The sequence below is a fragment of the Xyrauchen texanus genome, chromosome 18, assembly GCF_025860055.1.
Source record: "Xyrauchen texanus isolate HMW12.3.18 chromosome 18, RBS_HiC_50CHRs, whole genome shotgun sequence".
In the NCBI taxonomy this organism is placed as follows: Eukaryota; Metazoa; Chordata; class Actinopteri; order Cypriniformes; family Catostomidae; genus Xyrauchen; species Xyrauchen texanus.
This window is the reverse complement of record NC_068293.1, coordinates 21906950-21919717: the sequence shown is the minus strand read 5'-3', so window position 1 is coordinate 21919717 and position 12768 is coordinate 21906950. Positions and strand designations below refer to the sequence as shown.

General features: G+C 36.9%; 1 protein-coding gene across 14 annotated transcripts in view; it reads right to left on the bottom strand.

The window, feature by feature from the left end:
• The window catches only part of LOC127658735 (leucine-rich repeat flightless-interacting protein 2-like), a 46038-nt gene that overhangs the window by 10186 nt on the left and 23084 nt on the right, over positions 1-12768 (bottom strand). For 4 of the 14 annotated variants that reach the window (XM_052148195.1, XM_052148201.1, XM_052148209.1 and 1 more), the window contains exons 3-11: positions 8806-8823; positions 8378-8434; positions 8093-8137; positions 7728-7778; positions 2894-2929; positions 2681-2806; positions 1239-1409; positions 352-444; positions 117-209 (exon numbers count right to left, since the gene is read on the bottom strand). In XM_052148195.1, coding sequence (XP_052004155.1) covers positions 117-209; positions 352-444; positions 1239-1409; positions 2681-2806; positions 2894-2929; positions 7728-7778; positions 8093-8137; positions 8378-8434; positions 8806-8823 — 690 coding nt within the window. Of the gene's footprint in view, positions 1-116; positions 210-351; positions 445-1238; positions 1410-2680; positions 2807-2893; positions 2930-7727; positions 7779-8092; positions 8138-8377; positions 8435-8805; positions 8824-12768 lie in introns of those variants that run through there. The other 10 variants (XM_052148197.1, XM_052148198.1, XM_052148199.1 and 7 more) reach the window with 7 other exon arrangements.

The following is a 12768-nucleotide window of genomic DNA, read 5'->3' as shown; positions in this document are numbered from 1 at the left end:
GTAGCAGGAAATTGATTTAGAATTATGCTAATCCACCCTACTATATTAATATAATTCTCTAACAATAAAGGCAATGGCCAAACTTAAAAAAGTGGTAATATATTCAGGGATCATACCCCAATTTTTTTATTCTTCCATTCAATTGTTTCCTGGAGGTCTGAAATCTCCCTAATAGAGCCATCCTGCTTGAGTCGTAACTGACGGATTTCCTATAGAGAGGCATTGTGCATGGAGGAGCAAAGGAGGAAAGACACAAGTTGCTAAGAAGGCAGATAATAAGATAGGGCAAGCATTTGAAATGACAAAAAGCTTAACGAAAGAGATCCAAGCACTTATTACAACAATACTCACGGTTAGAAGTTCTTCACTTTGTTTCAATGTCACTTTCAATTCATTGAACTGAAACTGCAGTATACTGTGGGCATGCTTCTCTCGTTCTAGGTTCTAAAACATAAAATCTGATTTAGTTATTGCATTTTCTTTTGTGTAAAGTTTTAATGTACCGGTACATTTTTAAGAAGGTGTTACACATGTGCCATCACTGAGGTTAAAGCACCAAGAACAATGTGAACAATGTTGGCTTTCAATCATGCAAAAAAAAAAAAAAAGTCATTATTTTAATATCATTATTATTTCAGTCAACAATTTATTACAACAAACTACATATTATACAGTATTCTAGGGGTGTGCAATATGATCAAAATCTTTACGGTATAAGGTATGAGTAATTTTATATCATTGATGCAGTACATATATCACAATAAACTTAATTCTGGTTGAATTTTTTATATATTACATATTGAAATATATATTAATGTGGTAAATTGAAACCAGTGTTGAGTAGAAATGGACTACATTTAATCTAGATTACATAATGCAAAAGTAATAAGATTTCATAATAAAAAGTGCAATGATTACATTACTGATTATAATTTTACTTGTGTCATTTGTAGTCAGTACCATATTAAATTTCAGAACACAACTTACAGTTACACTGTATCTACACTGGATTCAAGTGGCGTGTCACAACGCAAATACAATAAATTGCTCGCATTATTATCAATGAAGCAGTCTACACTGCAAGTGGCACAATTTGCAAGTAAACCAGATATATCATGGTATAAAGAGTACAATACAATCTCTACCAGTTGACACATTTCCCCCATCGCACAGTACATATCATCATATAACCCAGCCCTGGACACACACAATTAATTCGTAACTATGACTGTACAGACCTTATTCTTGTCCTCAAGATCATGCCGTGTTTCAAAGAGCATCTCCTCCAGTTCTATCAAAGAGTCTTTCAAAGTGTCCACTTCATAAATCAGATTGGTCTTCTCATTATCCAGCTGTGCATTGGACACCATGGCCTTCCGGTACTTTTCCTCTACTTCCAACAGGACATCCTGTAAGATTTCACACAACATTAAAATCAGCTTATACTCACAAAGACCCCATTTACATTGATCAACCTTGGGTGATCCGATCACAAGTGGTCAGCACTAAATACAAGTGTAAATGTGTCCAAAATGTTTTGTACACACACAAAACACATTCGGAGGTAGTCAGTAATGCATGTGAACACATTGCATTTGTAGTGTAAACCCTTATCCGTTCCCTTAAGTCCACACAGCGAAGCTGCACAAGCATTAAAGTACAGAAATAATATGCACTAATAATAACTAAAAATACACAATAATAACACACTTTTCCACTTCTAAACTGGAAAGAGGTGTAAAGTCTGCCTTGGAGAATGGAGGCAAGGAATCAATATCAAGCTACAGACGTCTGTGGCATTGAAGCATGGGCATGCAAGACGAGAGCCAGATAAGAACAAGAGAGTCTAGAAAAGATACTATTAAATCTTGTATTACCTGGTCACCTGATGTTTGGCGAGCCACTAACTTGCTGGTTAGCATGGAACTTGATACAATATTTATAATAAAAAGCAAAAGTTTTCACCGCTATTTCTTTTTTGCAGAGTCACCAATCAATCTAACTCTTAGGGCCATTCACAACGAACTAGTTTTGGATCCATCTGCGCTGCTTTTTTTACGTTTTTATTTATTTATTTATTTATTTTTGGCATCTTGTGCATGAGTGTCACATTTTAAGACAGCGTATCAAGTTAGAAATAACTTAAAAATGCGTCTCGAGACACAACATTCTGTTATATTCCTAGTTCTGTATTGAAGTATTGAAACTGTTTGAATAGACTAGAAAGGTGCTCACAGGATCTTTCTTCCTGCAGAGTTTAGATTTACCTACTCAAACATGATTATCGGGTTGAGTTGTGTTTGATTGGAGCTGAAACTAAACTCTGCTGGAAGGCAGATCTCCAGGAAAAGTACAAAGAATGACAGGAATGACAAAGACAATGAAAGTGATACTTATACTGAATAAACATTTCAATAACTTTAACAAATTAAAATAGTACTAATTTAAGCTAAAAAAAGAAAATTACAACAAACAATGGTACAAAATGTGCTGGGTTGGAACCCAAAAATGCATAGCATAGATAAATATTTGAGATTATGTATTGAGGTCTGTCTAATGTCAACGCCAAAGGTGTACCATGGGTTTATATCATGGGGTTATACAGAGGAGAAATCAGCTGATGAGTTTAAAGGAATGCTTTATGGGAATATGTGAGACAAATGGTAAGACAAACAAACACCTTGATTTCCCTTATGGAGGGTTCTGTGTCAACAGTGATGGATGTATCTCCGCTTCCTCTCCGTGAAGACATTTCACCCAAAGAAGTAAGAGTGGCACCAGATATAGTCGATGCTCGTGAAGAGCCCTGAAAAATATTAATATGCCATTGTTTATGCACTATTGAGAAAAAAAAATATATATAATAAAATATAATGGATATAAAACCACTAACCTTTTCCAAGTAGTCTTGCTCCAACCGGTCATTAACCTGTAAATAAACAAGATACAAATATAAATAGATTTTCTCACAATACCCCTGTGTTTGAGCTAACATTTCTTTACAAGTGTCTTATTTGGCATATTAGTTCACGGAGAACATGCTTTCAACATAAAAACAATGTTAGTAAAAAAACAACAACAAAAACAAATATCTGTTGAAAATAAGTTTGTCAAGTTGAAAAGTTTCAAAACGTAATGGTAGTATTTGGTTAATTATACTTATAAAATGCATATAAGCAAATACAACCAAGCAATTCACAAGACTCCAAATATGCCTTGCTACATTAAATACAAAGTGCAAACAATACAAATTTCCAAACATCTTGGCACCCAGAGTTTTTGATATAATTGTTAAATTGGTTTGCTGAATCCATTGATCACTGATATTTTTTTTTACCTCTTCACAGAGAGAAAAAATAGGTTTCAAGATAATTAAAAATGCAGGATGCATTTCAAGAGAGAGAGAAAGAAAAGCTTTTCCCCACATGCTCACAATCATGACTTTCTCAACTATCCTTCATGTAGGCCATCATCTCAATCCAACATGCCATTTCTTGAAGTGTTAAAGACAAATAAACTTAAACTCAGGCTTTGACACCACAGTCCATCACAGATCACATGGACTCCAAAACTTCAATCTAGTACATATACGGTCTCCCGTTAACATCTGCCAAGTCAGGGATGATGACATGGTCAAGATCTCTAGAGGCCATCAATACTAGTGCTGTGCATATAACTAGCCACTGAGCTGCCGCAGTCTTCCTGGAAACCACCAGAGAGCACCAATGAATATAATTCAGGCACAATGCGAGAGGTATTTCAGCTATTTATGAAGTCTCAAATATTCAAGTTTAAGAGTTGGCTTTTCACATGCACAAAAACACACACACGTTACCTTAGTTGTCCTTCCACTTTTAGTTACATTTTTTAGTAGTTGTTAGGTATAAAAATAGGCCTGTCATTATAATTACGTTATTGACTTATCGTACGATATATGGACATGACCTTGATCATTTTTGCTAACCTCGATATTTCTCATTGTGTTTACATGCATGTTTGTTTTCATAAGAATTAATGTCACCAACATTTTAGCAATGCGTGCTGCTTCTGTCCTCTCATCTGTTTTAATAGGTGTTTTTTTCCGGATGACTGCATAATTCCTGCCAAAATGTTTGGAAGAATAAGTCCGGTGTGGGAACATTTGGGCTTTAAGTCAAAATGAGAATGAGAGAGGAGAGCCCATTAATGTGAACGAGCAGGTATGTCGAATTTGATTAAAAACAGTGACACCAGTGGCAATACAACTAACCTAAAAGCTAATCCCATACAGTTTTCTGAGCTGGAAACAAAAACCACAGTTGGAGATGGAGAGGGACCTTCCCAACTTTATATATTTTTTTGACATTCTGATTCCAATGTCTGATTATTCTTAATAAAAAGTGAATTGCTCTTTCAAAGGGTGTACTTGCATTATAATGCTTTTATATTATCATTATATCAGTGGCATAAAATGGTCTTAAAATGACAATAATATCATTTATTACAATTATTTCTGGGACAATATATCGTCCAACATAAGTAGTTATCGTGACAGACCTATATAAATAGTTACAATTAACAGACAAAGACTAGAAACAACCATTTATACAGTTTACTCAACCATTGACTCCACATTCAGAAATTCCACATTCAATTAAGCCCCATTTATGGGATATTAAAAGTAAAAACCTCATGAACTTGAAAAGCATGTCTGTAGCTGAAATGGAATCTGTCTGAGCTAACAACTCAATATAACTGTATTGTCTGTAATTCACTCTGACAGTCAGGATCACTGAAGCTCACCACTGGGCTTCCACACGCAGAATTTGCCCTAGACACTACTGAGGAAACTACTGTATCCAGAGGGCTAGAAGTGGACACGCACACATACCATATACAGTGCATCTGGAAAGTATTCACAGCGCTTCACTTTTTCCACATTTTGTTATGTTACAGCCTTATTCCAAAATTGATTAAAATTCATTATTATCCTAAAAATTCTACAAACAATACCACATAATGACAACGTGAAAGACATTCAAAAATCTTTGCAAATTTACACAAAATAAAAAACGAAGAAAAAAAAAAATCACATTTACTTGCTCAGTACTTTGTTGAAAGACCTTTGGCACCAATTACAGCCTCAAGTCTTTTTGTGTATGATGCTACAAGCTTGGCACACCTATTTTGGGCAGTTTCTCCCATTCTGCTTTGCAGGACCTCTCAAGCTTCATCAGGTTGGATGGGGAGCGTCGGTGCACAGCCATTTTCAGATCTCTCCAGAGATGTTCAATCTGGTTCAAGTCTGGGCTCTGGCTGGGCCACTCAAGGACATTCACAGAGTTGTCCCGTAGCCACTCCTTTGTTATCTTGGCTGTGTGCTCAGGGTCGTTGTCCTGTTGTAAGTTGAACCTTCCCCCAAGACTGAGGTCCAGAGCACTCTGGAGCAGGTTTTCATCAAGGATGTCTCTGTACATTGCTGCATTCATCTTTCCCTTGATCCTGACTAGTCTCCCAGTTGCTGCCACTGAAAAACATCCCTACAGCATGATGCTGCCACCACCATGCTTCACTGTAGGGATGGTATTGGCCAGGTGATGAGCGGTGCTTGGTTTCCTCCAGACATGACACTTGCTATTCAGGCCAAAGAGTTAAATATTTGTTTCATCAGACCAGAGAATTTTGTTTCTCATGGTCCTTCAGGTGCCTTTTGGCAAACTCCAGGCGGGCTGTCATGTGCCTTTTACCGAGGAGAGGCTTCCGACTGGCCACTCTACCATAAAGGCCTGATTGGTGGAGTGCTGAAGAGATGGTTGTTCTTCTTTAAAGTTCTACTCTCTCCACAGAGAAACACTGGAGCTCTGTCAGAGTGACCATCGGGTTTTTGGTCACATCCCTGACTAAGGCCCTTCTCCCTCGATTGCTCAGTTTGGCCGGGCGGCCAGCTCAAGGAAGAGTCCTGGTGGTTCCAAACTTCCATTTACGGATAATGGAGGCCACTGTGCTCATTGGGGCCTTCAATGTTGCAGAAATGTTTCTGTACCCTTCCCCAGATCTGTGCCTCGATACAATCGATACAGTCTCTGAGGTCTACAGACAATTCCTTGGACTTCATGGCTTGGTTTGTGCTCTTACATGCACCGTTACTTGTGGGACCTTATGTATACACAGGTGTGTGCCTTTCCAAATCATGTCCAGTCAAGTTAGAAACATCTCAAGGATGATCAGTGGATACAGGATGCACCTGAGCTCAATTTTGGCTGTGAATACTTATGTACATGTGTTTTTTTTCTCGTTTTATATTTTTAATAATTTGCAAAGATCTCAAACAAACTTCTTTCATGTTGTCATTATGGGGTATTATTTGTAGAATTTTGAGGAAAATAATGAATTGAATCCATTTTGGAATAAGGCTGTAACATAAAATGTGGAAAAAGCACTGTGAATACTTTCTGGATGCACTGCAAGTGCAAGAATCATAGAGAGAGAGAGACAGAGTGCAAGAGAGATGGCATAAATATATAACTGCAAGTGATAAAGAAAAGAAAGGGAATGGAGAGCTACAGACTTTTCAGGTTACATAGTTGCAAATCTACAAGTTTGCAAAAAAAAGCACAGAACTAACAAACATCACACTCAAGATGCGTTCCTGAGCAGAAAAACAAGCTGATAGATAACAAACCAGTCTGAGAACACAGTAGGATGAGGGTTAAACATGCCTGTTACAATCTTGCAGAACCCTTAATTAGAGAAAGTGTTAGATAATACTTTACGGCATTCTAAAAACACAAAGACCTCTCTGAAGCATTTTTTTACCACACGTGATACATGAGCAAACTGTTTTAGCTTCTAAATCACATCAGAATCAAGCCCATTGCTTATAAAAATGTACTATACTGCAAGTAACAAAGTTTTTAAGAATAGTCCCAGAATTACTATTGTATGTAGATAGACCAACAATTAAAGTTGTCATGTCCAACATTTAAGCAAATTTCTGTCTGATAAATTGGACCTCAAGATACCAATGAAAATGATATTGGATCCAATCACAAAATTTGAAATAAGGGCCCTTTTTGACACATTTGTGTGAAGTTTTTCCTGAATTTCAATCAGTGTAAAATGTTTTGAAGTCAGGATATTAAATTAATTGCTGTGTTTTCATGATCAATCATCCTTTGCCAACATCTCAACTTCTGAGTCAACCAATGGCAATTTGAACTACTAGTTTGTCCAGTCAATAGCAGATGTGAATGTGGGGAGAATAAAGTAGAAGGAGTATTTGGCAAACCTGTTTGGACACAAAACATTATTTTTAAATCCACAGTACAGACTACGGAACAAAACCCCTAATTTGTAATGTTCATGAAACCCTTCAAAATCTTAGTAGCCTCAATGTAGCTTCAGTTCTTAAAGTTCATAATTTTGTTACGTTTAGTTTTGACTCACCATGCACACAACAGAAACAAAGTTTTTTGGAGTTAGTTATGTGCACATCTCACTTTAATGGAAAGCTGAAAGTAATAACACATTCCTTAGTGCCTGAAGAAACATTTCCCACCCTGAGATTCTTACCCCACTCTAAGCATCTGCCGCATCCAAATCCAACTGCCCAGACAAACAAAACTACCATCAGCATGAGGATCATTGTGGACTGTTTTACAACCAAATAATCAGACAACACACAGAGATCTAAAGGTTTTAAAGAAACCAGATGCTCTCCCATTAACACAAGCTATACAGATACTGACTTGTATGTTGCTCCTACTCCCCACTGACATCCTTTCTTCATCATCTGACACCTTGATGGATGCAAAAAGAGGTAAAATTAGAAGGACCAACAGTTAACAAGAGTTTAATACATAAAACAAACCGTTGTATATCATGTATACAACAGCATTTCAGTATGTCTACTGATCTCGACATGATGTTTTCACAATGTTGTTTGGCATTCACAAACAAAAACCATGAAACATCTTTTCTGCTGATCTCATAATAAAAGGAAGACTAATGAAAGTTACCATCTTTACCGTAGTAAATTAGAGGCAGAGATGCCTATTAAGCATCTAATACAGGTTGAAGAGGACAGACTGTGAAAGGACACGGAGATACAAACCAAAGCATGTCTCTGTGAGAGGCGTGTATACCACTCACTGTCCTCCTACGAAGAAGAGAAGAGAAAAAAAGATACAAGGAGGCAGATCCGCAATGCTCAGCAAACCTGAATATCCAACACTGCGCTGAATATCCAACATTGAAATCTCCCTATATGACTACGTTATAGACATAACATGAGCGCATCCTGAATTGCAAAATATAATAAGAGAGTAATGATTTTTCAAAGTCAGGCACAGGCAATGAAAAATAGAAAAACATGCAGAAAATCTGAATCCCAATGTACCATCCACTGTTCAATAGCCCCCCATTTGTTGTCGGGCTTATCCAGTCCATAGTATTTCTAAAAAGAGAGAAATACAGCAGGAGCCAGGAGAAAACAGCTGAGAAAAGGGAAGTTTAAGTAACAAGAATGGCAAAGGAAAAACGACAAAGGCATTCTAGATGCTGCCTGTAATTTGATGTAATAAAGTTAGTTTTAATCATAATAGAGGGTAAGAGTAAGATGTTTAAGTCTATGATGAATACTACATTCTTAAAACCTCATATCAAAGACACCAAAATGAAGCGAAAATTTAAAATGGCTTTTAAATCAAACTTGTGAGTTGAAGGTAAACACAAACCACCAAATGATTAAAAGTGCACAGAAGTAAAGCTTATAAGATGTAAGTAGTTTGATAGCAGCAGCAAACAGATAGAGGAAAACAATTCTACCTTCTGCACCTGATAAATCTTCATCATAGGGGGACAGCAAAAGAAGATCAGAAGAGCAGAGGAAAGACACCAAACAGACAAAGAAGGGAAAAAAAGAGAGAGGGTATTTATTATTTGACAGAGCACTATCCAAGAGGAAGATTTGATACACAAAGATAAAACAATGGAAAGGGAAAGCCGTTAAAGTTTTAGCAATCCGGTCGAGCCAGTATCATGTTACCTGCCTTTACAGGTAGGCTTACACATGGTGTGAACAAGGTCATGCTGCATCAACAATTATCAAACTTCAGTGGCATCCCCATGAGAGAGAGAATTATCATAATGTGATCAATCTTGAATTTTAAAATCTCATTCCATGTTAATAAAGGCAGCTGAATTACATAATGCAATTGCAAGTGTTCAAATATCTACAGACACATAGAAACACAGTTACACAGTCATGTGTCCAGGTCTATAGGGTAACTGGATTCTTTCCATGGATTCATTTGAAACCTGCTAGTGGTCAGACAACCACTGCTAGCTGCACTAGTGATGCAGCGGTATTTTTAAACTGATACATTTATATTTGAAACCATGACTTAGCAGGTAGCGTCGATTTCCATGAAGCACTTCTATGGGTGGGCACAGAGCCAACCAATGTGCCTGAGGTAATAAACCCATTTTTTTTTTCATTGAAACCTGTTTGGGTGTAAAGAGTAGTGTCTCTAGTTTCGTTTGATCTGGTGCTTTAAAAATTCATTTATTTTCCGTGATAATAAAAATGTTGTACATGTGTGGATTTTGGGACATTATTCCCTCAAAAGTTGAAAAAATAAGTTAGTAATTTTGAATAACTTTCAACATTAACACATCTGTGGGTCATTTGGCTTCATTTTAATATAAATTCTGTTAATCTGCCTAATTTTGTACGGTAACTCAGTTAACCGCTCTGTATGATTGTGGTGAGACGAATAGCATCTCAGAATGCTATTCTGACATGTGGGTTGGCACTGTTTTGGCGGCAAGAGGGGGACCTACACAATATTAGGCAGGAAGTTTTAATTTTGTTAAATGTTGTTTAATGCTGGTGTATTTACTAGGGATTTTCACACTGAAAATCAATGTATTCATCCAAAAGCTGGAAAATGTTGCTTTCAGAGGATTTATATGGAGTTAGAATGAAAATAAGGTGCATTTGAACTGTTCTGAACAGACAGCACACTGGAGGTTAAGTCATTCACTAAATAGTGAGCAACGGGTCAACCAATAGCTTTCTATGCAGTTAAGTGTATTCAATCCTAAAATCCAACCAAAGTTCTGTTTCAGGCTGCAGATGATGTTTGGACCATTCAACATGTCAGTACATGGATTCAGAATTTATAATGCTAAATTTTATTTTAACATGGTTGGCAGTGATTGGATGATGATGATGGCCATTACTATGAATAATAATTGTTTATTCAGCTTTACAGAAAATCAGCTGAAATGTCTGCAAGTCTCAAAATCATGAATAACCAACACTACTGGAAACAAACAATTTGATGAAAATAAATCTGAAATTCTATAGCTTGGTATAATTTGAAATTTCACAACTTAGTCCAGATGTCCACATATGTGGACAATAAATTATTTCCTTGTTTATTAGGTGCTACTAGTTACAAATCAAAAAGGGAAATGGAAAATACACACAGCGGTCACGTTTGGGTCTCAGGAGGTTAAACATTGTAAATATTTAATAAAAGTGGTTTACTAGGACAAGATACATCTTTTCTGCAGTTAGTGGGAACATATCTGAAATAAATGATCTGCAATTATTTTATAGTCTACTTCTACTGGGCTCCTTTGTACACCACACAGTCCAACTGTGCACACTGCCTGCTTCTTTTCACCCTCCCTAATGACAAACCCACAAAATCTCACCCAACTCGTTTTCCCATGATAATCTGCTCCAGTTTTGAGGAGTTGCTCCTCTAAGATTCCTTGGGTATATATGCAACATTCTTGTAATAAATCACTTCCTGCGAGTACTCTTTCAAACATTTTGCATCATCTTATCATCTGCCCCTTCCTCTCAAACAACATTTATGCAAGATGGCAATCCACACCATATTCACATTCAACATATTTTGCACTTGGCAGAACTAGTTTAAGTTCTCAGGGTATGATGATTTTTAGAAGGTGACTGTAGACCATAAAAAGGCAAAGAATTCTAACAAAATATTGTTTTTTCTCCAAATAATAATGCATAGCAAGCTGCCTTTGACAGGGTTGAACAGGCAAACCCATGTGACACAGCGGTCCTATCCTATCATTTGCATTTCGTCAAACCAACCCTTGGCAGTACCTACCTAACTACACCCTTACTGATGAACTTTCTAACTGTTTGTTTTAGAAAGTTTCATTAAATCAATAAATAAAACCATAATAAAATGCATCAAATAACTTAATGCTAGTTTAACACTTAACTTACAACACTGAAATCCATCAATAAAGAATTAATTGATTACACAATTCTTCTTATTAACACATTAATTCTTGAAATTCTCATCCATCCAATGCTTGTCTAGTAAATTCAAGCTCACTTTACTCTGCAAAAGGGTCTGGGGCCACCCACTGAGCGCTACCCGTGCCCCTCTACCAGCTAGCTGCCTGCAAGCCATCCTGCCAGTCTCACGGTGCCCCAATCTACCTCAGGTATGAGGGAGACAGAGGCATACTAATATCCTAAAGAAAGAGTCTGTCATAAATCTGCAAATAATCTGTCATAAAACTATGTCTGAGTACAGGTATCAAGAAAGGAGTTTCTGATTCTTACTCACCTCTGAAGGGACCTCATTTTTTTATCAAACACTCACATGGTCCCCAAGCATATGAAGGAATCTACTTCTACTTAGTCTGTTTGTACTTTGTGCTACTGAACTCATGCCTTGCATTCCCCATTTACTGTGTGTGCTGTCAGCATCAGGTATCATAGAGCCTTAAACTAATTACACAGTGCCAACAAATCAGTGAACGAAGAGGGACATCAAGAGTTTGAATCAAACAGTGCCCTAGCTTTAAATACAGCTATCTTTTTGATGAGGGATATTCTATCTAGTATCATAAACTCTGCTGATAAGCAGAAGATGGTTTGCTGGTCTGAACTGGTCTCCTAGCTTGGTTAGGCTTGCTGGTTTTATAGGGACTTTGAATACCTGTCAGCTTGCTAGGCTGGAAGTCAAGCTAGACCAGCATGGCCAGGATGTGAGACAAATTCAAGCCAGCTAAGACCAGCAAACCATCTTAGGTTGATTAAGATGTTTTTTTTTTTTTTAATCAGCAGGGACAAACTGCCTAAATAAATTAATGACTAAAAATCAATAGAGTCTGTGCATAATGATGCTGTAATATAATTGTGCATAACAGAGTTAGTTGGGAATTGCCAAAATAAACAGCAAAGTACAAAATCAAAGTAACGCTGCTGTGTGCTACACCTAAATAATCACTTAAAGAGGCTAATGCCTTTGAATGAAACTTGTACTACCATTGAAACCATTCTGTTTTTAAAAACTGAGGGACAAATCAACATTATCTGTATGTCCTTCAAGTGAAAAAAAAAACTATACAATTTCTGAGCTTAGTCAAAGCCTGTAGCCCTGATCAACTTACACGGCCTCTCAGAGGTCTTGATCCAGGCGGTAATTAACTAATCCCCATTTCCCAGCCAAAACATTAAACATTAAAAAACACTGAGCCCACAATCATGATGAAGATTAAACATAACAGGCTGGTAGTGTTGAACATGAGCAAGTCAACAAGTCTATGAGAAAGATTCCTTCTCATATCTCCATTTCAATTAAGAAACTAAGAATAAAGACTTTTTTCATGGGAAGTTCAACACAAAAGTCAAATCAGTTTAATATCGAGACAACTAAAGTTTTGTGCTTGAAGGGATAAAAAAATGAAAATTTGGTTGTCATATATATATATATTCACCCTTATGTC